The following is a 26,688-nucleotide window of genomic DNA, read 5'->3' on the forward strand; positions in this document are numbered from 1 at the left end:
CTAAGGGAAATAGAGACACTCACATAGCCTTAGGAAATGTCGTTTATAAAATAGTACTTGTTCTTTCCCCTCTTTTTTTGTCATCTCTGTGCCAACCTCAAGGAGCTTCCAGATTAAAGAGTGAGATTAGAGATAGATACTCTCACCCACTTCAAAGACCTGCCTCTTCCTTGATCACTAACCCTGACAGTATCTGCCACCTTCAGAGGAAACCCATGACTGTCTACAAGGGGCTTTACAAGACCATAACAAGATCGATATTCATGATCATAATTTATTTAGTAAATACTTATTGAGTATTTCCTATGGCCAGGCACTTCAGGTGACACAGCAGTAAACAAGACAGACAAAAACCCTTGGCATTGTGGAGCTTACGTGAACGTTCCAGTGCAAAACACATTAATCCTAGCTGTAATTCACATATACGTCTTTCATGCTTCCTCTCTCTAGGTTTTACTGCTAGTAGTTAATTGATAAGGTAGATTTAAATCTCATTCTCACTAAACTTTAGAATTCTTTCTGTTATAAAACAGTGACTCTTCCTACTATACTTGGAGTTGGTACCGCCTAGTTTAAAATTTTCTGTTCCCTGATTATTTCATGTGTCTTTGCCTTGTCTCATTAGATTGTTAGCTTCATGAAAGAAGGGACTCTGATTTGTTCTGCTCATGTTTTGGGCACATTCAGTTCTGGTTCCAGGAGAGAAGAAGGCTTTCTCCCAATCCCCTTTTTATTTTCTTCTCTTTCAGAAAGCTGACTACTTAGCTTCCTGGTGCTAAATAAAGAAGAATATAGTCTCGGATAGCTCAAATGTAGTTAATTTGAATCTGTTGTTGTGGAATACTAACTCTCACCATGTAGATATCCAGAGTTGGAGTCAGTGGAGAAGCTTTTTCTAAAGAATGAGAATGAAACTTCTACTGGAATCTAATTGTATTCTGCTTAAAGATTTATTCTCAAATCTTCTCCCAACCCCTAGATTGAGAAACATGTGGAATTTATTTACAATATAATTATATTGGGAATGATAGAATTGGTTGAGCACTTTCCCTCTAACCTCTCTTTCCAGGTAGGCCTTTATGCTGGGGAATTTTGCTTTAGCACTTATGCTGAATGTTCAGAGGAAGGACCTTATAGCATTGCACTAAACTTCTCACAGTCTGGAAATAAATCAGACCACATGTGTGTTTGCTTGTTCTACCAACACAGATGCAATACATGCTTTCTGCTTTGTTAGGGGAATAATGCCATTTTAACTATGTGAAAAATGACTTAAAATGTGGTTTGGTTTTAGTTAAGCTATCAATTTTATTTTGTCTGGCTTCTAATACATGGTTTTCACACTTTAACATGCATCAGCAATTACTTAAAAGTATTTCATTATTACTAAAATTTTAAAGGCTTTAAGTAAAATAGAAATTAAGACATTTGTTATTTAGCACTAATTTATGATCATTGTGATTAATCTCTTGATAATTTGAACATAAGGAAAATGTTTTTGAGAATGACTTTTAATATGATGATTTTAATATGATGGCTCCCCATAACTGGTGTCCAATAGGTAAGTACTTTAATGTTTCTTGATTTCCTTCAGTTCAGTTTGGACTTCAGTTCAGCCAGTATTTGTGAGTATGTGCCAGGCTTTGTTTTTTATTTTACTTTAAGTTCCAGAGTACATGTGCAGGATGTGCAGGATGTGCAGGTTTGTTACATAGGTAAATGTGTGCCACGGTGATTTGCTGCACCTATCAACCCTTCTTCTGAGTATTAAGCCCAGCATGCATCAGATATTTTTCCTGATGCTCTCCTTCCCCACCACCCCGACAGGCCCCAGTGTATGTTGTTCCCTTCCCTGTGTCCATGTGTTCTTATTGTTCAGCTCCCACTTTTAAGTGAGAACATGCAGTGTTTGATTTTCTGTTCCTGTGTTAGTTTGCATCCAACTCCATCCATGTCCGTGCAAAGGACACGATCTTGTTCCTTCTTATGGCTGCCTAGTATTCCATGGTGTATATGTACCACATTTTCTTTACCCAGTCTACCATTGAGAGGCATTTGGGTTGATTCCATGTCTTTGCTATTGTGCTGCAGTAAACATATGTGTGCATGTATCTTTATAACAGAATGATTTATATTCCTTTGGGTATATACCCAGTAATGGGATAGCTGGATCAGATAGTATTTATGGTTCTAGGTCTTTGAGGAATTGCCACACTGTCTTCCATGATGGTTGAACTAGTTTACATTCCCACCAACAATGTAAAAGCATTCCTGTTTCTCTGCAATCTCGCCAGCATCTATTGTTTCTTGGCTTTTTAATAATCGCCATTCTGACTGGCATGAGATGGCATCTCATTGTAGTTTTGATTTGCATTTCTCTAATGATCACGCATGTTGAGCTTGTTTTCATGTTTGTTGGCCACATAAATGTCTTATTTTGAGAAGTGTCTGTTTATGTCCTTTGCTCACTTTTTAATGGGGTTGTTTTATTTTCTTGTAAATTTGTTTTAAGTTCCTTGTAGATTCTGGATATTAGACCTTTGTCAGATGGATAGATTGCAAAAATTTTCTCCCATTCTGTAGGTTGTCTCTTCGCTCTGATGATGGTTTCTTTGGCTGTGCAGAAGCTCTTTAATTAGATCCCATTTGTCAATTTTTGCTTTTGTTGCAATTGCTTTTGACATTTTCATCATGAAATCTTTGTCCATGCCTGTGTCTTGAATGGTATTGCCTAGATTTTCTTCTAGGATTTTTATAGTTTTGGGTTTTACATTTAAGACTTTAATCCATCTTGAATTAATTTTTGTGTAAGACGTAAGGAAGGGGTCCAGTTTCAATCTTCTGCATATATGGCTAGCCAGTTCTCCCAGCACCATTTATCAAGCAGGGAATCCTTTTCCCATTGCTTGTTTTTGTCACGTTTGTCAAAGATCAGATGGTTATAGATGAGTAGTCTTATTTCCAAATTTTCTATTCTGTTCCATTGATCTATGTGCCTGTTTTTGTGCCAGTACCATACTGTTTTGGTTACTGTAGTCTTGTAGTATAGTTTGAAACAATATGGTCATTTTCACGATATTGATTCTTCCTATCCATGAGCATGGAATGTTTTTCCATTTGTTTGTGTTCTCTCTGATTTCCTTGAGCAGTGGATTGTAGTTCCTCTTGAAGAGGTCCTTCACTTCCCTTGTTAGCTGAATTCTTAGGTATTTTCTAATCTCTTTGTAGCAATTGTGAGTGGAAGTTCATTCTTGATTTGGCTCTCTGCTTGTCTGATGTTGGTTTATAGGAATGCTTGTAATTTTTGCACATTTGTTTTATATCCTGAGACTTTGCTGAAGTTGCGTATCAGCCTAAGAAGCTTTTGGGATGAGACGAAGGAGGTTTTTGGACATAGGATCATGTCATCTGTAAACAGAGACAGTTTTACTTCCTTTCTTCCTATCTGAATACCCTTTATTTCTTTCTCTTGCCTGATTGCCCTGGCCAGAACTTCCAATACTATGTTGAATAGGAATGGAGAGACAGCATATCATTGTCATGTGCTGGTTTTCCAAAGGAATGCTTCCAGCTTTTGCCCACTCAGTATAATACTGGCTGTGGGTTTGTCACAAATGACTCTCATTATTTTGAGGTATGTTTGTTCGATATCTAATTTATTGAGAGTTTTTAACAATTAAGTATTTTTATTGAGGCCCTTTTCTACATATATTGAGATAATCTTGTAGTTTTTGTCTTTAGTTCTGTTTATGTGATGAATTACGTTTATCAATTTGCATTTGTTGGATCAGCCTTGCATTCCAGGGGTGAAGCTGACATGATCGTGGTGTATAAGCTTTTTGATGTGCTGCTAGATTCAATTTGCCAGCATTTTATTGAGGATTTTTGCATCGATGTTCATCAGGGATATTGGCCTGAAGATTTCTTTTTTCGTTGTATCTCTGCCAGGTTTCAGGATGATGCTGATCTCATAAAATGAGTTACGAAGGAGTTCCTCCTTTTCAGCTGTTTGGAATAGGTCGAGAAGAAATGGTACCAGCTCCTCTTTGTACTTCTGGTAGAATTTAGCTATAAATCTGTCTACTCCTGGGGTTTTTGGTTTTGTTTTGTTTGGTTTGGTTTGGTTTGGTTGGTAGGCTGTTTATTACTGCCTCAATTACAGAACTCGTTATTGGTCCATTCAGGGATTCAGCTTCTTCCTAGTTCAGTCTTGGGAGGGTGTATATGTCCAGGAACTTATCCATTTCTTCTAGATTTTCTAGTTTATTTGCATAGAGGTGTTTATCATTTTCTTTGATGGTTGTTTATATTTCCGTGGGGTCAGTGGTGATATCCCATTTATCTTTTTTTTACTGTATCTATTCGATTCTTCTGTCTTTTCTTCTGTATTAGTCTAGCTAGCAGTCTAGTAATATTTCATTAATTTAAAAAAAGTAGCTCCTGGATTTGTTGTTGTTTTGAAGGGTTTTTCGTGTATCTACCTTCTTCAGTTCCACTCTGATCTTAGTTATTTCTTGTTTTTGCTAACTTTGGGGTTTATTTGCTCTTGGTTCTCTAGTTCTTTTAGTTGTGATGTTAGGATATCTTTCTAGCTTTTCAATGTGGGCATTTAGTGCTATAAATTTCCCTCTTAACACTGCTTTAGCTGCATCCCAGAAGTTCTGATACATTGTCTCTTTAATCTCATTAGTTTCAAATAACTCCTTGATTCTGCCTCAATTTCATTGTTTACCCAGGAATCATTCAGGAGCAGGTTGTTCAATTTCCATGTAGTTGTGTGATTTTGAGTGAGTTTCTTAATCTTGAGTTCTAATTTGATTGTGCTGTGGTCTGACAAACTTATGATTTCAGTTCTTTTGCATTTGCTGAGTAGTGTTTTACTTCCAATTATATAATCAGTTTTAGAGTAAGTGCCATGTGGCCAGGCTTTGTAGTTTGTAAGTAGCAAAATTGAAAGATTTGTCCTCGCATCAGGACTTAGAATTCCAAAACTACATTGGGCATCTTAGCACATGTGTGCACAACCTAGGTCTTTGAGAGGGGCAAGTCTGAATTAGAGTCTGTTAGCATGGGCAAGAGAGACAGTTGGCTAAAGTTATTTCAAATAGCTTTTAACTTTTTCTCACTTTTTAGAATGCTTTCATCACTTGAAAAAAAATCCCTGCTGCTGTGAACTAAATTGCATGAAGCATTCATCTTTCCTGAATTCTCCCCTCTTCCTTTGTTTTGTTTTTATTTAGAAGCACTAGTGGAAAATAATTCCAGAAATAGAGTGGTGTGGATGTAGAGGTGAGACTACAGTCATAAAGGTAGAGAATGGGAGCAGATAAGCAGATAAGTCTGCCGCCACTCAAGAGAGTTAGTTACTCCATTGTGTTACTGGAACTGTGGTGATTACCAGCCAAAAGAAAGAAAAACCTCCCTTTCCCATCCCCACTCTACTCCAATTAAAAAATATTATTTGTAGCACCACAGATTCAGATCAAAGTGGCTTTAGGATTTCTCTACTTTCGTAGTTAAAGAAGAAACTAAGGATGCTGTTTTGTTTAGCTATTCATTCTGCAACATTTGAATCCTCTGTACTAGGCACAGTTCTAGGAACAGGGGTTCAGAAATAAGATTTGCATCCTACCTTGATACATACTGTAATTAAAGTGCCCACTAGGACCTTACCATCCAGTTGAGAAAACATGGCATATAGATATAAGTAGAAAACATGAAAGATGTATAATTAAGTGCTAAGTAGCACATTGTAGCCTATACGTATATTAGTCAACAAATAATTATAACACCCATTATGAGTCAGATACTGCTCATATACCAGGGACACAGAGATTTTTTTTTAAAGATTTCATATAGGCCGGGCGCGGTGGCTCAAGCCTGTAATCCCAGCACTTTGGGAGGCCGAGATGGGCGGATCACGAGGTCAGGAGATCGAGACCATCCTGGCGAACACAGTGAAACCCCGTCTCTACTAAAAAATACAAAAAACTAGCCGGGCGTGGTGGCGGGCGCTTGTAGTCCCAGCTACTCGGGAGGCTGAGGCAGGAGAATGGCGTAAACCCGGAAGGCGGAGCTTGCAGTGAGCTGAGAACCGGCCACTGCACTCCAGCCTGGGCTACAGAGCGAGACTCCGTCTCAAAAAAAAAAAAAGATTTCATATAGTTTATGTGCTTAGAGAGGAGAAAGATCAAGAAATGTAGGTGTTAATATTTGGCAGGATAGTACTTAAAAGTTTCCTTTCAAAGCCAGCTCTTTTAGTTATGAATCAGTTAATTGCATCAGCTCATTTGTGTATCAACCTGAATATTGACATTTTGGCATAAGTGAGCAGAAGGTAGTAGGTAAGTTGCTGCCTAGAGTATACTGCCTTGAGGACTTTGTAATGTGTATGTATAATACAATATTTATAAATTTCCTAAATAGGAGTTATTAGGTGATTTTTTTTTCAACTTTTATTTTTAAATCAGGAGGTACATGTGCAGGTTTGTTAAAAAGGTATATGGTATGATGCCGAGGTTTGGAGTATGAACGAATCCATCACCCAGGTAGTGACCATAGTACCCAATAGGCAGTTTCTCAGCCCTTGGCCAGCTACCTCTCTCCCCCTTCTAATAGTCCCCAGTGTCCATCGTTCCCATAATTATGTCCATGTGTACAAAGTGTTTAGCTCCCACTTGTAAGTAAGAATGTGGAGTATTTGGTTTTCAGTTTCTGTGTTAGTTCGCTTAGGATAATGGCCTCTGGCTGCATCCATACTGCTGCAAAGGACATAATTTCATTTTTTATGGCTGCATAGTGTTCTATAGTGAATATGTACCACATTTTCTTTTTCCACTATTGATGAGCACCTGGGCTGATTCTGTCTTTGCTATTGTGAATAGTGCTGCAGTGAACATACAGGTACATGTGTCTTTTCGGTAGAATGATTTCTTTTCCTTTAGGTGTATGCCCAGTAATGTGATTGCTGAGTTGAATGATAGTTCAACTCTTAGTTCTTTGAGAAATCTCCAAACTGCTCTCCACAGTAGCTGAATTAGTTGACATTTCCACCAACAGTGTATAAGTGTTCCCTTTTCTCGGCAGCCTCACCAATATCTGTTGCTTTTTGACTTTTTAACAGAAGCCATTCTGACTGGTGTTGTCAGATAGTGTCTCACTGTGGTTTTGATTTGCATGTCTGACAAGTAGTGATGATAAGCATTTAAAAAAATATGTCTGTGGGCCACTTGTATGTCTTCTTTTGAGAAGTGTGTGTTCAGCTGGGCCCAGTGGTTTATGCCTGTAATCCCAGCACTTTGGGAGGCCGAGGCGGGCAGATGACTTGATGCCAGGAGTTCAAGATCAGCCTGGCCAACGTGGTGAAACCCCGTCTCTACTAAAAATACAAAAATTAGCCAGGCATGGTGGCTCACGCCTATAATCCCAGCTACTCAGGAGGCTAAGGCATGAGAATCACTTGAACCCATGAGGCAGAGGTTGCAGTGAGTCATGATCGCACCACTTCACTCCAGCCTGGGTGATAGAGCAAGACTGTGCCTCAAAAAAAAAAAAAAAAAGAGAGAGAGAGAGGGAGGTATCTGTTCATGTCCTTTGCTCACAAAATTTTTAATGGGGTTATTTGATTTTGATTTTGCTTGTTGATTTGTTTCTTATAGATTCTGGATATTAAACCTCTGTCAGATGCATAGTTTGTGAATATTTTCTTTCACCCTTTAGATTGTCTGTTTACTCCTTTGATCATTTCTCTTGCCATGCAGAAGCTGTTTAGTTAATTAGGTCCCACTTGTCAGTTTTTGTTTTTACTGTAATTACTTTTGAGGTCTTAAACATAAATTTCTTGCCAAGGCTGATATTGAGAAGGGTATTTCCTAGGTTTTCTTCTAGGATTTTTATAGTCCTACATTTAAGTATTTCATACATCTTGAGTTATAGGGAGATAGATACGGGTCCAGTTTTATTCTTCTACGTATGGATAGCCAGCTATCCCAGCACCATTTGTTGAATAGGGCATCTTTACCCCCTGTTTTTTTTAATTGACTGTGTCAAAGATCAGAAGGTTGTAGGTGTGTAGCTTTATTTCTGAGCTCTCTATTCTGCTCCATTGGTCTCTGTATCTGTTTTTGTACCAGTACCATGCTGTTTTGGTTATTGTGACCTTGTAGTATAGTTTGAAGTCAGGTAATGTGATGCCTCCAGCTTTGTTCTTATTACTTAGGATTGCTTTGACTATTTGGGGCCTTTTCTTGTCTCATTTGAATTTTGGAATAGTTTTTTTCTAATTTTGTGAAAATTGGTATTGACAGTTTAGTAGGAATTGCATTGAATCTGTAGATTGCTTTGGGCAGCGTGGTCATTTTAATGATATTAATTCTTCCAATTCATGAGCATGGAATGCTTTTCCATTTATTTGTGTCATCTTAGATATCTTTCAGCAGTGTAGTTCTCCTTGTAGAGATCTCTCACCTCCTTGGTTAACTGTATTCTTAGGTATTGTGTTCTGTTTGAGGCTGTTGTAAATGAATGGCATTCTTGATTTATCTCTCAGCTTGGTCATTATTGTTGTATAAAAATGCTATAATGATAAAGGGTTCAATTCACTAAGAAAACTTAACTATTTTAAGTCTACACACACCCAACATTAGAGCACCTAGATTCATAAAAGTTCTTTTAGACCTATGAAAAGACTTAGATAGCCACACAATAATAGTGGGAGACTTCAGTGCCCCACTGACAGTGTTAGATCATCGAGGCACAAAACTAAGAAATTCCAAATTTAAACTTGATACTTGACCCATTAGACCTAATAGACACCCACAGAATACTCCACCCAGCAACCACAGAAGATTCTTCCCATCTGCACATGGAACATTATCTAAGATTGACCACATGTTCACTATAAAGCAAATCTGAATCAACTAAAAAAAATCATGCAAAGCATACTCTTAGACCACAATGCAATAAAAATAGAAATCAATATCAAGAAGATTTCTCAAAACCACATAATTACGTTGAAATTAAACAAGTTGCTCCTGAATGACTTTTGGTTAAACAATAAAATTAAGGCAGAAATCAAAAAAAGTATTTGAAATCAATGAAAACAGAGGCACAGCGTACCAGAGTCTTCAGAATGCAGCTGAAGCAGTGTTAAGAGGAAAGATTATCATACTAAACACCCACATCAAGAAGGAAGAGCTCAAATTAACAATCTAACGTCACATCTAGAGGAACTAGAAAAACAAGAACAAAGCAACCCCAAAGCTAACAGAAGAAAACAAAGTCAGATCAGAAATGAATGAAATCGAGACATAAAAATCTATACAAAAGACCAGTGAAACCAGAAGTTAATTTTTTGAAAGAATAAACAAGATTGAGAGACTGCTAGGTAGAATAACAAAGAAAAAGAAGATCCAAATAAGTGCAGTCAGAAATGACAAAGGTGATGTTACAACCAATCTCACAGAAATACAAAAGATCCTGAGACTGTTACACCTCTGTACACACATATTAAAAAATCTAGAAGAGATGGATAAATTCCTGGAAATACACAGCCTCTCAAGATTGAACCAGGAAGAAATTGAAACCCTGAACAGACCAGTGAGTTCTGAAATTGAAGCAGTAATGGAAAGCCTACCAACCAAAAAAAGCCCTGGACCAGATGGATTCACAGCCGAATTCTACCGGACATAGAAAGAAGAGCTTGTACCAGTTCTACTGAAACTATTCTAAAAAGTCGAGGAAGAGGGACTCCCTAACTTGTTCTACAAAGCCAGCGTTATCTTGATACCAAAATTTGGTAAAGCAACAATGAATAAAGAAAACTGCAGGCCAATATCCCTGAGGAACATAGACACAAAATTCTCAGCAAAATACTACCAAACCAAATCCAACAGCAAATCAAAAAGTTAATTCACCACAATCAAGTAGACTTTATTCCTGGGATGCAAGGTTGGTTCAGCATACACAAATCAATAAACATGATTCACCACATAAACAATTAAAAACAGAAACCATGTGACTATCTCAGTTAACACAGGAAAAACTTTCAACAAAATCCAACATCCCTTCCTGATAAGAATCCTCAACAAGCTAGGTATCAAAGGAATATACTTCAAATAATAAGAGTTGTCTATAACAAACTCACAGCAAACATCATACTGAATACACAAAAGCTGGATCCATTCTCTGAGAACCGGAACAAGACAAGAATGCCCCTTCTCCCCACTTTTATTCCACATAGTACTGGATGTGCTAGCCAGAGCAATCAGGCAAGAGAAAGAAATAAAAGGCATCCAAATATAAAAAGACATCAAACTCTCTCTCTTCACCGACGATATGATTCTCTACCTAGAAAACCCTAAAGACTCACCAAAAGGCTCTTAGAACTGGTCAACAATTTCAGTGAAGTTTCAGGATGCAAAATCAGTGATTTTTTTAACTTTAGGAGATCCAGAAATTATATATAGAATTATTTTTAATCAGGTTTAATTCTTTCGTTCCTTTAAGTGTACCATTATGTAATTATTATCTCAAGAAAACTCAAACTGTTGGAGTTCCCAGTAAGCATATTGGTGACCTCGTTCATTGTTGAATCCATAAACAAACTAACGGAACCACATACAGTGTAATCATTACACATATAAATTTCTTTGAGTAGCTTGAATTCAAAATGAGTACCCAAACAAATTTTACTTAGTAGATAATGAAGAGAGGTAGTATTTTTAAGTCAGCAGGCCACACACAAAGATGACTAAATTGGTTTGGAGGTTTCTCCAATGCTTAGTTGGGATCTGTTTCTACTCATTCTTCTCATTCTTTCATAATGAAGGTTTTGTGTTGTTTTTGTTTTGTTTTGTTTCGCTTTTTGTTTTGAGATAGGGTCTTGCTCCGTTGCCCAGGTTGAAGTGTGGTGGCGTTGTAATAGCTCACTACAGCCTCTGAGGGTGGGGGCGAAGAAAACATAATGCAGCAGAACTATTCTTAAAGGGTTGCCATTTTCACTAGGCTCTTTGAAGTTCAAATACTCTGCTTTTTCTTGATTAGTGGTCTTGCATCAATATATATAGTTCATATATAAATTGTTTCCTTTTAAAGTCTTTAGAGACAATGCTCATAAAATCTTGTTCCTTTCTTTCTTGATAATGTTCTGTCAAGTGCCTTGTACTAAGTGAATTCCTAATAGATGTTGTTAAACAACTTCTGTGTCAAGGTTAGGAGGAAATTTCATAGTTACTCTCTTCTTTGGAAATAATAACTTTGTGTATGGATCTCACTCTATTAGTGTAACTCTGTGTATTAGTGTCCTTCTCTGACCTTCACTCTCTCCTTCCATCTTTCTGTTCTGTCTTCACTTACTTAATGTTTATGTTTTCCTTGGTCTTTAAATATTAGTATCATTGTTAATATATTGATCTCATTGTATCACATATGCTTCCATCAGCATCTTGATAATTTAAAAGTGCTCCTTTATATATTTCTTGCTTTTAAGCCCTTGCTCACTCTGTTTATCTAGCCATTTGTCCACCTATCTTACCAAGCCCTTATCCTGTCTTCATTCATTTTGATGCTGGTATTACTATTATCACTAGGCTCTGTTCTCATAATACAAGTCATAATTCAGACTATGAACTACATGATTTATTATTTAATCATTGAAGTTATAGTATATATTACATACAATCACATTGTTATCATCACTATGTGGGTTTTTTTGGTAATTTCAATGTGATTTTATCAAGATAATAGAATGTAAGAGTACTTTCTCATGTTTGATCTCATTAAGACAGATAATTGCCATAGATTAGATTTCCATATAATATACTTTTAGTTCTAGGTGTCCAATATAGTCATAAATAAGTAATAGGATTTCATTGTTGAATAAGATAGAGTTTTGATGTTGAGAGTGGTTTTTGTAGCTTCATTTCAGTAGTCTTTTTGTTCCAAATGATATCTGGACTGATTTATGCCCTAACACTCTGCAGAGTTACCTGTTACACAGGTGATATAGGAAGTTCTAACCTACATGTCAGAACCAGGTAGGGTAAAACAGATGCTGGAACTTGATAAGCTAATGAGCTGAGCTTACCCTTTAGACAGTGTCTATGCTATGATCATTGGTACTATGCATTGAGAAGATTAATTTGAGAGAGGCGAGTAATATGGATTGGAGAAAAGAGAGAGGGAAAAATTAGATAATCCAGTTAGGAGTTTATTATAAACTATAGGTTATGCAGATCCAGAGTCAAGAAATTTTATTTTTAATTAGAATATTCTCAAAACATAACAAGTGAATTTATGTGGGAAGCAAAAGAGGGAGAGTCTAAAGTTAAACATTAGGATCCTTATGCATTGCTGGTGGAAATGTAAACTGGTGTAACCGTGGTGGGAAACCGTTTGGCAGTTCCTCAGTAAGTTAAACGTAGAATTACCGTATGATCTAGCAGTTCCACTCCTGGGTATGTACTCAAAAGAATTGGAAACAGATATTCAAAAACAATATGTACATGAATTCTTAGCACTATTCACAATAATAGCTAAGTGGTGGAAACAACCCAAATGTCCATCAGTTAATGAATGGATAAACAAATGTGCTATAGCCATTCAACGGAATATTATTCAGCAACAAAAAGGAATGAAGTGCTAATACATGCTACAACATGAACAGATCTTGAATACATTATACTTATGGGAAGAAACCATAAATGAAATGATAGATATTGCATGATGTGAAATACTCGAAATAGGCAACTCCGTAGAGACAGAAAGATGTTAGTAGTTGCCAGGGACTAGGGGGAATGGGGAATGACTGCTTATAGAAAAGCTCACAGACTGCTTATAGACTATAAGCTTAAAGCTTATAGACTGCTTATAGAAAAACCTATATGGTTTTTCTTTAGGGGTAATGAAAATATTCAGGAACTAAATAGTGATAATGGTTTTACAACACTGTCAATGTGCTAAATGCCACTGAATTATGCATTTTTAAATGTTCACAATTGCAATATTTTACGTGTGTTTTTTATACTAGTTTTTTGTTTTTGTTTAAAAAAGAAAAAGCACACTAGTGTAAGAACCATAGACTAATGCTTTCAGAGAACTCGGAGGTTCAATAGACAGAGTAAAGTAACAGAGAGGGAATGTGGCTAACTGGGCATTCAAAATCAAATGTTTTTTAAAACTCTTGTTGTGAGGGTGTCAAATAAAATATGAGTGTGGGCTGTGGTTTCCAACCTCTGCTAGAAACTGAGTCAAGCAGCTAAACTAGTTCCACAAGAGTAGAGAAAAAAAATCAAACTTGTTTACTCTATATATTAATATAGCAGTGTCTAGACAGTACATATAGATGCTCAGTTATTTGTTTGATGAAAAATTAAAAATAAGGAAATAAAGTCTGGACAGTAAGGTTATGTTCTTCTTCTTGGTCAATTTCATCTCCAGCTCACCCCACCCCCAGTAAATCAATGTATTAATTTTAACAATCTCTATCTTTTATGTTTTCTGTTGTCTTTCCTATCCCTTTCTCACTGCCAACTTGGGTGTGCAACATCTCTTACCTAAGATTACTGCCGTAACTTCCTAATGGTCTCACTCCCTCTAAGTTGCCTTCCTGTGTATTCTTCAATGTACAGGTTGAGTATCCCTGTTACAAAATGCTAGGGACCAGAAGTATTTTGAATTTCAGTGTTTTTTTTTATTTTTGAATTTTAGTTTTTTTAATTTTTGAATATTGGCATGTAGATAATGAGATATCTAGGGGATGGGACCCAAATATAAATACATAATTAATTTGTATTTCATATACTTTATATACATAGCCTGAATGCAATTTTCTTAATTTTGTTCATGAAACAAAATTTGTATACTTGAGGCCAAGTGTGGAATTTGTACTTGTGGTGTCATAGTGGTGCTCAAAAATTTTAGGATTCTGGAGCATTTTGGATTTTGGATTTTCGGATTAGGGATGCTCAACCTGTATTACAAAATGCAATGTCCTGCTCAAAATCCTTTAGCACTTCCAGATAAAATCTAAGCCCCTTACATGATAGGAGAAACACTGATGACTGTACCACTTTCTCATCTGCTGCTAATCTTTCTCAAGCCTTTATAACCCCTGCCGTTCTGAATTTTCCAGTTACTGAAGCACAAGGTGCATATTTGACACACTCTTCCTTCTTAAAGTGCCCTTCAGCCTTCATTGATCTCTCTGTTTATCCTTTAAACTTTGGTTCCTCCAAGGAATTTTCCTAGCCAATGCAGTCTGAGATAGGGTCTCCTGTTTTTGCTTTTTTGTACTCCTGCACTCTGCATTTCTTTTATTGCACTTACATTCCTTGTTTATCATCATGTTACTTGTCTGACTTATCTATCAGATTGATAACTCCTGGAGGCCAAGGACCCAATCTAGCTCCTATGCCTGGCACATGGCAGGTACCCAGAGAAGAAAACACTTATCACTATTACAAATAATTTATTATATGGTAATTGCATGCACAATAAATGTTGAATGAGAATATTTACGATATATAAAGCAGAATATAGGTGCTAGATGTCATATAAGAGATGCCAAGCAAGGATTCAGTTGATAAAAAGTCATGAAAGAGTTGACATTTGGAATGGGCGTTGAGAAATGGGTAAACTTTTGGAAGGTAAATTTTATTTAGTTATTCAACAATTATCGATCAGTGACCATGTGCTAGTTATTTTACCAGGCTTTAAAGTTATCCAGATCCTATCTAGTACTTTTTATCATAATCTCTAATTGATTCCTAATAAACATTGGCATTTCCAAGTATTCTGAATTTTATTTTCTTTATAATTTATGATTAAGCAACACTGCCTCTGAAACTTTAGCTGAAAGTGGACTCATTTTTAGAATGAACTTTAGTTTTAAATACTGGTATGTTACTGTGGCCAGGTTTTGTGAAAGCTGTTTTCTAGTTTTAGTGAAAAATAATCAAGTTTCTAAAACTTGTTTTTGCTTTTCAGAAATGATTTCACAAACCCATTTGAAAACGGAATGTTAATACATAAAAAGCAGGCAACAGGTGAATTCCTAGACTCTGCTTGTATTTGTTAGATTATTTTAGAGCTCTATTAATTATAACTCGTAAGTCCTAATTAGGCTATATTAAAAGGCTAAATAGAAGTTTCTAGTCTTACCCTTTCCCCATTTCCAACTCTAAAAGAATAAAATAAACACATCTACACTTCACTCAGAATAAAAATAAACACTTCAGAGTCGTAAAATTGAGAAATACGTTTTTAAGTAGGAGACTTTAATATTGTATTAAAAAAACACAGAAGTTGTGTTTTTGTTTCCTTCCATGAAAATTTTTTCCTTTCAAATTATGTGAGTGCTGAGACGTTTACTTTTATTCTAGTGTACAGCATGAATTTTTTAACCAATACTTAGTTTACTAAAGTCTTCAGGCATCTCTCGCCACACTTACATATAGGTTTTTAAAATGACAGCCTGATAGATGCACACAGAAAAAGAAAATCGTTTAATTTTATTGTGAATTCTCCCTGACACCAGCACCAGTCCACTTATTTGAAAGCAATATCATGAGGAGGAAAATGAGTTACTGTGTATGAAAATCCTTTGGGATTGCTTTAAAATTTAAACTATTTTTTAAAATAACCTAATTAATCTTTGGCCTAGGCCAACCCCACCCAAAATAATAATAATAATTTTCCAATTACTTCAGATTAGCCTTTATTTATAAACATTTAAATGTTTTGGAAGTATTGTTTAAACCAGGGATCCACAAACCATAACCCAGACAGGTTGCCTATTTTTGTAAATAAAGTTTTATTAGAACACAGCCACACCTGTTCATTTATGTATATGATTGATTTTGCAATACAAGGGCAGAGTTGAATAGTTTTGACAGAGAGGGTATGGCCTACAAAACTTAAACTGTCATCAGACCCTTTGAGTAATAGTTTGAAGGTCCCTAGTTTAAGCCATACTGCAATCTGATGGCTTCTTCTTATAATCAAGAAGCAGTTATTTGTTGGATACCTAAACCAAAATGCAGAAGATGATTTTTCCTCTTGCAAAGTTTTCTTGTTATGCAATTAAAAAATTAAAGCTCAGCAGAATATTATTTTAGCCATTCTTTCATCCATTCATTGCTTAGTAGCCTTGTGCTTGCTCGGTTTCAACAAGTGAAGGCTTTATTTTTGTTTTCTATACATTTGAAAATCACATGTACTAAAAGATTCCATTATACCTTCTTCCACTCCCCCAAAAGAACTTGAGAAAGGACTTTTTTTTTTTCTGTGATGGTGAATGTAGGCCTTTTCTTTGTTCTCTGCTTAATTCCAACCTATAATATCAAGCATAGAAACTCCTTTTCCCTTTTCTTTCACAGGACTTTGATTTATTTACTTGCCTTGTCATTCACCTGTATGTATTTAAGTTATACGTAATATGTGGTTAATTAGCAATTAGTGAGCATAGTAGACTTCACTTCCTGGAAGGGGTAGCTATAGCTGAGAAATCATAGGAAATGATGGAGTAACTCTCAAAAGTTCAACTTAGCTGAAGTAGAACTATAAACTACTTATACTTACTTGGAATACACCATTGTAGAATTTTACAATGTTAGAGCTAGAATGCGTTGTAGACTCATGATAGAGAGTTGATCTCATGTGCGTCAGAATCAAATTTCAATGTGCGTTAGAATCACCTGACTGGCCTGTTAAACTGCAGGATGCTGAACCAGCCCTCCAGAGTTTCTGATTCCATAAACCTGAGGAAGGCCTGAGAATTTGCATTTTTAAAACATGTTGCTGGTTGATGATGGTGATGCTGATCAGGAGTCCACACAATGAGAATGTAATAGAGAAAGGGATGGCTGACCACTGGGGATTAATTCAGAGCTATTAGGATAGTGTATGGGCCTCATACTTTTAGTATACCCAGGGGAGATCAGACACTGTGACCCATACTATTCAAACCCAAGAAACATAGATAAGCCATAATTCTCCTTTTTTATAGCTGCCACATGGACCTGATAATTGAGCTGACAAGTCATGGCCTCTTACACCTTATGCGTTGTTGGAGACCCTGACAAATACTTGTTCTTTGAGCTCCTCGTTTAATTAGACTAATTTAAAAAAAAAAAAAAAAACTGTTCTCGTTGTCATTATTATAACTTTTGCATGGCGTTAAATTTAGTTCAACTTTGGATTGTTTCCCTGAAGTGACTCTCAAATATGCTTAGCTACATATTTATAAACTATATTTTAGGATTGGAGTGTTCTCACAGACATAGCCAATCATATCCATTATCCATTTCCCTCTCATCAATAATCTTAATTCCACCTTTTGGATATATGTTTAGTTAGTCCCATATGTAAATTATAAATGAAATTTAAAGATCATCTAGTCCTAGTCCAACTAACTTACTTTACATATAGGAAACTAAGCCAACCAGGTAACTTGCCGTATCACACTACTTAGCAAGAAGACTTGGATTAGCACTCCACCCAAGTCATTAAATCCTAAACCACTGAACTCAGTCACCATGGCTGGACGAGGAAGCTGAGTCAATGCAGTGTTTGCCCATTTGAAAGACTACATAGAATTTTTTAAAGTATGTGAAACCATACTTGTAAATCACCTTAGCAGCTGTATATTTTGGCTACCCTAAATAGCTCCAAATCTGTAAAATGAAGGATAGTAATACCTACCTTCAGGGATGATTGTTTATCTCTCACCTTTCCTTCCTCACCAGCTGTACCCACTTTAGAATCTTTAAAGTCACATTCTTGTGTTCAGCTGCTAAAAAAACAAGAGTTTTTGCCCTTAATTCCTCACTTCTCATCCTTTTACTCCTCAAATTCCAGACATTTGAGTTCTGCCCACACCATTCTCCTGGAACTGTTTCCTCAACGGTCTTAAAGACCAACTGATGACTTTTTACCCCGAGACACCTTTTCAGACCTCAGCTTGTTATCCCTTCTGTCAATTTCAGCACTAGTGACCACCACTACTTTTTATTATTTTTCTGCTACTTCATTCACCAGTCTCCATCTTTGTTCATAGGTTCTCTTCCCTTCATCTCTGCAACGTACGTCTTTTCTCAGGGATATGTTTCTGCCTTTTTTCTTATTTTGTGCTCCTTCCCTTGGCAGTTCTAGCCATTACAAAGAGTTATTTATGCACCTGTCTTTGTATGACATCTCTGCTTCTGACATCTCTTCCAAGTGCTGCATGCCTACCTGATTTTGCCATACCACCTAGCCCACTGATAATTTCAGACTCAGTATATTTGAAATTGAGGTCATCTCTTCTTTCCCAACCACTATAGGCTTTCCCTCCTTTGTTCTTCATTTTCGTTAATCTCTAAAATGTGCAGATGCTCCTCAACTTACAATTGGTTATGTGAGAATAAATCTATCATAAGTGGAGAATATCATGAGTAGAAAATGCATTTAATACACCTAACCTAGCACAGGAAAAGAGTAAAATTCAAAATCTGAAGTACAGTTTCTACTGAATGCCTATCAGTTTCACACCATCATAAAGTGAAAAAATGGTGAGTCAAAAAATATATAGAAATGCAAAAGACCTAGATTATCTAAAACAGTCTCAAAAAAGAAAAAGTTGATGGACTTAACACTATGTAATTTTATGATTCACTATAAACCTAGAACAATAAGACAGTGTGGTTATAGCATAAGAATCAATAAATCAGTGCAACAGACTAGAGAGGCTGGAAATAGACCTATGCTTTATAGTCATGTAATTTTACAAAGGTGCCAAAGCAATCCATTGAGGAAGGGAATTTAAAGATCTATAGTCCTAGTCCAACTAACTTACTTTACATATGAGTAAGCACCAAGTCTTTGGTGTAAATGGTGCCAGGAAAACAAAGTATTTGTATAGAAAAAAATGAACCTGGCCCTTTTCCTTATTAACCAAAATTAATTTGAGATGGATCATAGACTTAAATGTAAAAACTAAAAATCATACATATTTTAATAGAATGCATTGGAGAATATCTTGATGAGTGGGGGATAGGTGAAAGTTTCCTAGAAAGGTCACAGAAAGTAAACACCATATGAAAAAATTTGATAAACGTTATCAAAATTTAAAACTTTTTGTCAGAAACATTATTAAGAAAGTTTACAGACAAGCAATAGACTAGGAAAAAATACTTTCCAAAACACATAACCTGACAAAGGACTGGAATTTAGGATCCAATACATAAAAAAGTTCCTACAACTCAATAGATAATATGTATATAATAACACATAACCCAAATTGTTTTAAATGAGCAAAAGACTTGAAGACAGTTCACCAATGAAGATAATGCAAATGGCCAGTAAGAACGTGAAAGAAATTAGCAGAGAAATGCAAATTAAAATCCTAATTAAAGACTGGGTGTGGTGACTCAACCTGTAACCCTCGCACTTTGGGAGGCTAAGGCAGGCAGATCACCAGAGGTCAGGAGTTCAAGACCAGCACAGCCAACATGGCAAAACCCCATCTCTACTAAAAATACAAAAATTAGTTGGGCGTGGTGATGCATGCCTGTAATCCCAGCTACTTGGGAGGCTGAGGCAGGAGAATTGCTTGAACCCAGGAGGTGGAGGTTTCAGTGACCCGAGATCACGCCATTGCACTCCAGCCTGGGTGACAGAGTGAGACTCTGTCTCAAACGAAGAAAAAAAAAATCTTAATTAAAGGCTATATATATCCACTAAACTGGCCAAATTCAAAAGACTGACAACACCAAGTGTTAGCAAGGTCGTGGAGCAACTGGAACTATTTTACAGTGTTGCTGGGAATGTAAAATGGTACCATCGTTATGGAAAACTGGTAGTTTTTCTAAAATTAAACATATACCTACTCTGTGACCTAACAATTCCACCCTGAGGTATTTACCCAAGGGAAATGAAAACATAGATACAAAAAGACTAGTACCAATGTTTAATAGCCATTTTATTATTAATAGCTAAAAACTGGAAACAGCCCAAGTGTACAACAATAGAAGAATAAACTCTAGTAGATTTATACATTGAATACCTAAGTGGGATAAAGGAATGAGTTACTGATAAACGTAATAACATGAATGAATTCCAAAAACATGAGGAAGTAATATCTTACACAAAAGAATAGATACTGTGGTTCAATTTGTATAAAATTCTAAAACAGGCAGTCTTCCATGGGAAAAAAAAAAAAATCAGAATAGTTGTTACCTCTGGGGTGATCAAGTAAGGATTGACTGGTATAGTTTGAGGTATTTGGGATCTGACCAAAGATTTAAAATATGACCATTGTACAGGGTTGCATGAGAGAGTAAATTCATCACAGTATGAGACTGTCCAGAGGCATATGGCAAGGGGCCACCATCCAGAAGGGAAGGAGGGCAGGGGAGAAAAGAATCAGAGCAGATATTTCTGGAGAGAACATGTCCATTCCTCAGTAGTGTGGAATGGCTAGGTCAGAGAGCTCTAAAGGGCAGGAGCAACTTGGGGGTTTCATAACCACAGACACTCTTTTATCAATGGCCAGCAGGTGCTGGGTGTAGTTCAATGGAGTATGCAAAGCAGGCAGGCTGTTACTGGCTAAAAATCTGATTGTTTGGGCTATTTTTAAAATACTTCGATATATAAAAATTTGAGTTTGGTACTAATGAGGTTTTGAACTAACAGGTCTCAGCCTGCAGTAAAGAAATAAACAACTCAGGAGCCAATCCATAGAGACTATATTTGGTTACTTTATATAATATCTGAGAAGGGGCAAGAGGGAATTATTTGGAGTGATGATCATTTTCTAAATCTTGTTAGAGGCTTAGATTACACAGATGAGTACATTTATCAAAAGTCAGTGGATATACACCTAAGATTTGTGCATTTTGTTGTGTGTAAATTTTATATCAAAAGAAAAATTCAAAATAAATAATTGAACTCTTAGTTAGTGATATGTATACTGAAGCATTCAGGGGGACATGTACTGCCTGTATGTCGTTTACACTGAAATGCCAAAAATAAAATGAATTATTCAATGGATGGTTGGATAGGTATTTAATAAAGCAAGTATAGTAAAATACTAATGGTGAAATCTAGATTGAGATACATATACATGTGTTTATTATAAAACTATTTCAACTTTTCTTTGTTTCAAAATTTTCATAATGAAATATTAAAGACAACTGTGTGTAGAATAGACTCAGGACCAGTTAGGATGCTATACCATTGTATTAAAAAACATTATAGAGTTTTATAGTTCTTGACCAACTATAAAATGATCATTTGACTAACTGATCTGTGGCATTTGATCTGTTACAGGGAAAGTCCTTCTGCTAGTGTTGACACGTGCACATTTCTGTCATCATTTGTGTGCTCCAGTAGGACTCTGCTGATTGATGGCCGGGCAGAACTCAAAAGAGGCCTCCAGAGGCAGGAGCGGCATCTTTTTCTATTCAATGATCTGTTTGTTGTGGCCAAAATCAAGTACGTATACTATATACTCCTGATTATCATTATAAAATTGCACTTTTACTAACAAAGATACCCTTTCTACTCAATGCTTACTGTAAGACGGTTTTGCCTCTGTTACTATAGGTAATGTCTAAAGTGATTTTATGCCCTTTTTTGCAAAAAAAAAAAAAAAAAAAAGGTTGTTCATTTTTTCAACAAGTGTTTATTTAGGTCCTGTTCTGTGCCATGTCCAGAATAAATGTAGGAAAATTCAATGAAGAATGTGATGGGTATGGTCCCTGCTCTTTGGGAGCTTATATTCTAATGTGGGAGCTTACAGTCTTATGCATGGGGTGAGGGGGAATGACAAATTGTGATTAGTACTATGAAGAAAATAGGGTGCTGGGTGAAGTAAAAGATGGCATATATGTTAGGTAGGTATAGTCAGGGGAAAAATTCAGTGAAGGATGAAAAGCAATCAGCCATTCAGATATTGGGAGGATGAGCATTCCAGGGAGAGGGCACAGCAGGTACAAAGGTAGTTGAGGAAAGCTTGGCCCTTGGAGGAGTTAAAAGAAGGCCTGTGTAACTGGAGCATAACAAGCCAAGGAGAGTAAGATGAATTAAGATTAGATAAGTAGATAAGGGTTAGGTTATAAGGACCTTTGTAGGCTATATTAATTATCTATTGCTATTTAACAAATTACCCAAAAACATTACAGTTTAAAACTATAAATGTCTCATGCATTTCTCTGAGTCAGGAGTCTGAGAGTGTTTCACTGGATGGTTCTGGCTTACGAGCCTTCATGAGGGCCCTCAAGCTTGTTGGCCTGGGTTAAAGTCATCTCAAAGCTCGCCTGAAGCTGGAGAATCTACTTCAAAGCTCACTCAAGTGGATGCTGTTAGCCTTAGTTCCTCAGTAGCTTGTGGCCAGAGGCTTGAGTTCCTCTTCACATGGATGAGTAAAAGGCTCCAACTAAATACCCATTTATAAGAGATAGTATAGAATACTTAGTGAATTGTTTATACATTTTTTTAAAATTAAAGGCAAGCATAATGATGAGAACTGTTTCGGAATGTGATTCAGATAGAAGGAATGCCTACAGATGTAGTTTTGGAGTGGATATGGTATTATAGGAATAAAGAGAAAGAAAAAGTTTCTCCAGCCACATCTTTGCACTAGGTCCATTTGAAGTTCTAAGTTGGGAAACTATTAATAGAGGAGCAAGTCATTATTTTCAAAAAACAGTTATTCCCTTATTTAAAAATTATTAGATGAGTTCTCTATGCTAAGTATTATAATAGGAGAATCACAAAGATTTCGTTTAATTTTCCTGACAATCTTCCATGATAAGAGTTGTTTCAGATATTGAACACTGAGGCTCAGGAAGGTTTGTTATATACTAAGAAATGGCAGGGCTGGGGTTTGAATCTAGACCTTACTTCCAACGGCTGGCACTTTCTATACTTTTTAGCACATGGTACTCATTAGGTATATAGCTCAGCCTGAAGGTAGATAAATAGACAACATAAATTTTTTATAATAACCAATTTTCTGAACCTTAAGATCTTAAAGACGATTTACTTATAGCATGCATTCAGTTCTTACGGAAGAATGTATTTTCCTTCACCTTTTTCGGATATTTCCCCCCTTAGCAATTACAATGATAATTAGAATAGAGGACCTCTGTTTTTTTACCTGAGGTTATTTATTGTTCTGTATACTGTTAGCATATAAGTTGTTTTTATGGAACCTATGTTTTGCTAAAAATATTTTATAGAAAGACAGTTTCTTTTCCACTAGAATATTGCTGTTTTTAGATATATTGGCAAAATGTGTACTCATCGTCTGCTTCTGTAGCTGACTTTTTATTTTGATTGTCCCTTTCTCACATAAGGTTATACCACTTTTTCCCATACACTGTTTTTGAGATAACTGTGTCCACTTCAATGTTTTTGTGAAGTGAAAAAAAGTCTATCAATTGATTTAAATGCTGTTATTTAAGAGGTTCAAATTATGAAAGATTATTTTAAGTACTTTTTATACCCATTGGGAATATTTAAAAGTGTGAGTGATCTAAGTTATTTTTTGGCATAAATCCAAAACCCCTGAGAGGGAACATACATATTTGAGATTATTATTATTATTATTATTAAATCCTGCCACTTTGCAAAAATTTTGACCACCATTTTTTAGGAAATTGATTACATGATCATTCCACAGCAAAGATTTAGTTATATTCACAGATCCTTCTTAATATGAAATAACTTAATTTTTATGAAATAACAACCAAAAGCAAATAGTCCCTGTAATTCCAAACCTATGTATTTTAGGTCACTTCTTACCCTTGGATGAAGGATTGAGTGTTACCCTGGATCAATTAATTTGTTGAAATAATCTGAAATTAGCAATTAAGTCTCTTAATGAGCCATAGGAGACAAGGAGGGGACCTTAGGTTCCATACTACATCAGCTCATCTTCAGGCTTCTTTTAGATACTGCTTTCAGTCCTTAGGTTGGGCCTAGAGAAATAAACTTGAGTGGGATAAATAATCAACTGCTACATATTTGTTCAGTGAATTTTAGTAAGTACAACAATAAAGCGGGTGTTAAATGCTTCCTTCAATTGACTGAATTATTATATTTGATCTGTTTTGTACTGGATGCTGACAGTATTTGCTGAAAATTGTTTTGAGTTTATGGTAATTCTTTTCCATACTAAATTAGTAAAGTATTAAAGCCAGATGGGTACTTGGGGACCATTTTTTATATTCATTTGGAAGATAAATAGGTTACTTTTCCAATAAAATCATGAATTTTCTTTTTTAAAAAAACAGGATCTGTTTTACAAACATTAAATTATTTAGAAAGAAGTTTACTATTCTCTCTGATAATAGCCATTGAACACCCATATGGAATTTACAGAAAGGATGAATGACTGTATTTACCTCACATGCTCATAAGTCATCACTATTATCATATTTTATGAGAATAAGCAAATAGTAATGAGTTCTCTTTAGGTGAAGAAGATGAAATAAATTTATTAATAGAATTACCATCAGATATTTGTGGAATATATAATGATCTCTACCCCAAAACATGTTCGATAAGACATCCCTATCTTAGAATGGGGAGAAATCTCCCTGGAATCCTGTGTATTTCATCAGTTCACTGGAAATGTTTCCAGATAGGAGGATAGGAAAGCAAAGTGTATCTGTCAGCTTAATAAATTTGTAGTAAGGGACTACATTGTCGAAATAAAGAATTTGGCCAGGTGCAGTGGCTCACACCTGTAATCCTAGCACTTTGGGAGGCCAAGGCAGACAGATGACCTGAGGTCAGGAGTTTGAGACCAGCCTGACCAACATGGCAAAACCCCATCTCTACTAAAAATATGAAAAAAAAAAAGTAGCCGGGCGTGGTGGCAGGCACCTGTAATCCCAGCTACTCAGGAGGCTGAGGCATGAGAATCACTTGAACCTGAGGGGTGGTGGTTGCAGTGAGCCAAGATCACGCCAATGCACTCCAGCCTGGGTGACAAGAGTGAAACTCTGTCTCCAAAAAAAAAAAAAAAAAAGAATTTATTTTTAGGGGGTTTTGTTCAGTCTGTCCATATTGAATTCACACTTTTTAATTCCTGTCTTCGTAATACTATTGGAGATAGTCATTGTCATGCTATTGGAGCCAGTCCACATTAAATTAGCATTTTTTAATTTCTATAGTCTAATACTATTGGAAATTGAAAGTGAAAAATCTGAAGAACCATTCTATGACCCCAAGAATGCCCATTTTAATATAAAACTTTAGTGGAATACTTCTTTTAAATATTTTCAAACTAGTCCATCTAGCTTTATGTTCATAAGTGTTCATGAGATTTCTTCCTCTGCCTCCATAATAGCCACATCAGAAAGCCGTGTAGCTCTGCAGAGATTAAAAAAACAAAAAGCCAAAGATAGAAAAGCTGAAGAGAACTTCATGGAAAATATAATTTCACCCAGGTTTCAGGTGCTTTTTAGGAATAGTGATATCCAGGACTTTTTATAGATGTCTAGTGGTTAAGAGCGTAAATAAGCTCAGGAGTCAGCACTGTCCAAGTTTAAATTCTAGCTCTGCTACTTAAGCTGTATGACTTTTAGCAGGTTAACCTCTCTACGACTCCATTTCCTTACCTGTAAAATTCCTGAGGATCAAGCTAAATAATGTGTGTAAAGTATTTACAACAATGGTATATGGTAAGTTCTCAATAAATATTAGCCGTTGTTTTTATTATAGGAGAATGGAAGTCATTGTTCATACTTTTAGACAGTTGCTTGTTTTGGAAATCGGGGTGGATAATGTAGCACCTTATTGATCTAGGGAAAGGATCTTTGGGATGGCTTTTTTCCCAGGTCAATGGATGTGGATGTTCCCACATGATATCTGCAGTATCTACTAAGATAGAGACTTACATCAGAAAATACAAAATACATGAAAACAAATATGGAAAGATACCTGTTTTTTCAAAAGATGTGTAGTTTTAGTTTTATATTACCCAAACAGTTGGCATCAACAAGTAAGATTTGGTCTGTAATTGGATCTGTTTTATTTTAAAAATCTAAAGATTCATAACAATAGGGGGGGAAATATTGAAATATAGGAAGAAGCCTTAATGCCACAAGACACTTTCTATTACACTTAAATTCTATGGGAAGCATACATGAGGCTTTGAATCTAGATTTTCCTTCAGTTCCTGCAAAATCCTTTTTCATCTTATGAATTTCACTGAAAATTTTTAACTTTAAATAATCCATGAATCAGAGGAATTTTAGGGATACTTCCATGTAAGTTACCTTTGATTTCATTTTAACTTTTAGTATTTACACAAATGGTTCTGAATGCCAAGAGGTACCCATGTTTTCCTGAGCATTCTCTTTATCCTTGTTGTTGCCTTCTATTTAAGTCTCAGGTCCCTGCTGGCATTAAACCTGACAATTAGGTCAAGAGATATGGTGGTTTCCATATCAGGAGTCTACGGGGATTAGGTAGAAATTGTCTAAAAGCAATTTCACTTGAATTAAAGTAGATCACCTTCAGGATCCCCAGAGATGAATGTTAATTGTGTCAATCCTACTTTTTTTTTTTTCAAGTTTGGTTTAGGTTCTTTTTGGGGGACTGCAGATTTTTACTTTTAGCCAGAATATAAGGGGAAATGGTTGAACAAAATCTAAGAAAGGAAATTTAAAATAACCTGTGCTTCTAAAGCCTAGAAAA

At 35.9% G+C, this 26,688-nt stretch overlaps 1 protein-coding gene across 2 annotated transcripts in view; it reads left to right on the forward strand.

Moving 5' to 3' along the window:
- Positions 1-26,688, forward strand: part of ARHGAP20 (Rho GTPase activating protein 20) — a 123,264-nt gene that overhangs the window by 52,815 nt on the left and 43,761 nt on the right. For both annotated transcript variants that reach the window (XM_009187226.3, XM_003910665.3), the window contains exon 3: positions 21,307-21,471. In XM_009187226.3, the coding sequence (XP_009185490.2) occupies positions 21,307-21,471 (165 nt within the window). The remainder of the gene's footprint in view (positions 1-21,306; positions 21,472-26,688) is intronic.

This window comes from Papio anubis, chromosome 12, assembly GCF_008728515.1.
Source record: "Papio anubis isolate 15944 chromosome 12, Panubis1.0, whole genome shotgun sequence".
Classification (NCBI taxonomy): Eukaryota; Metazoa; Chordata; class Mammalia; order Primates; family Cercopithecidae; genus Papio; species Papio anubis.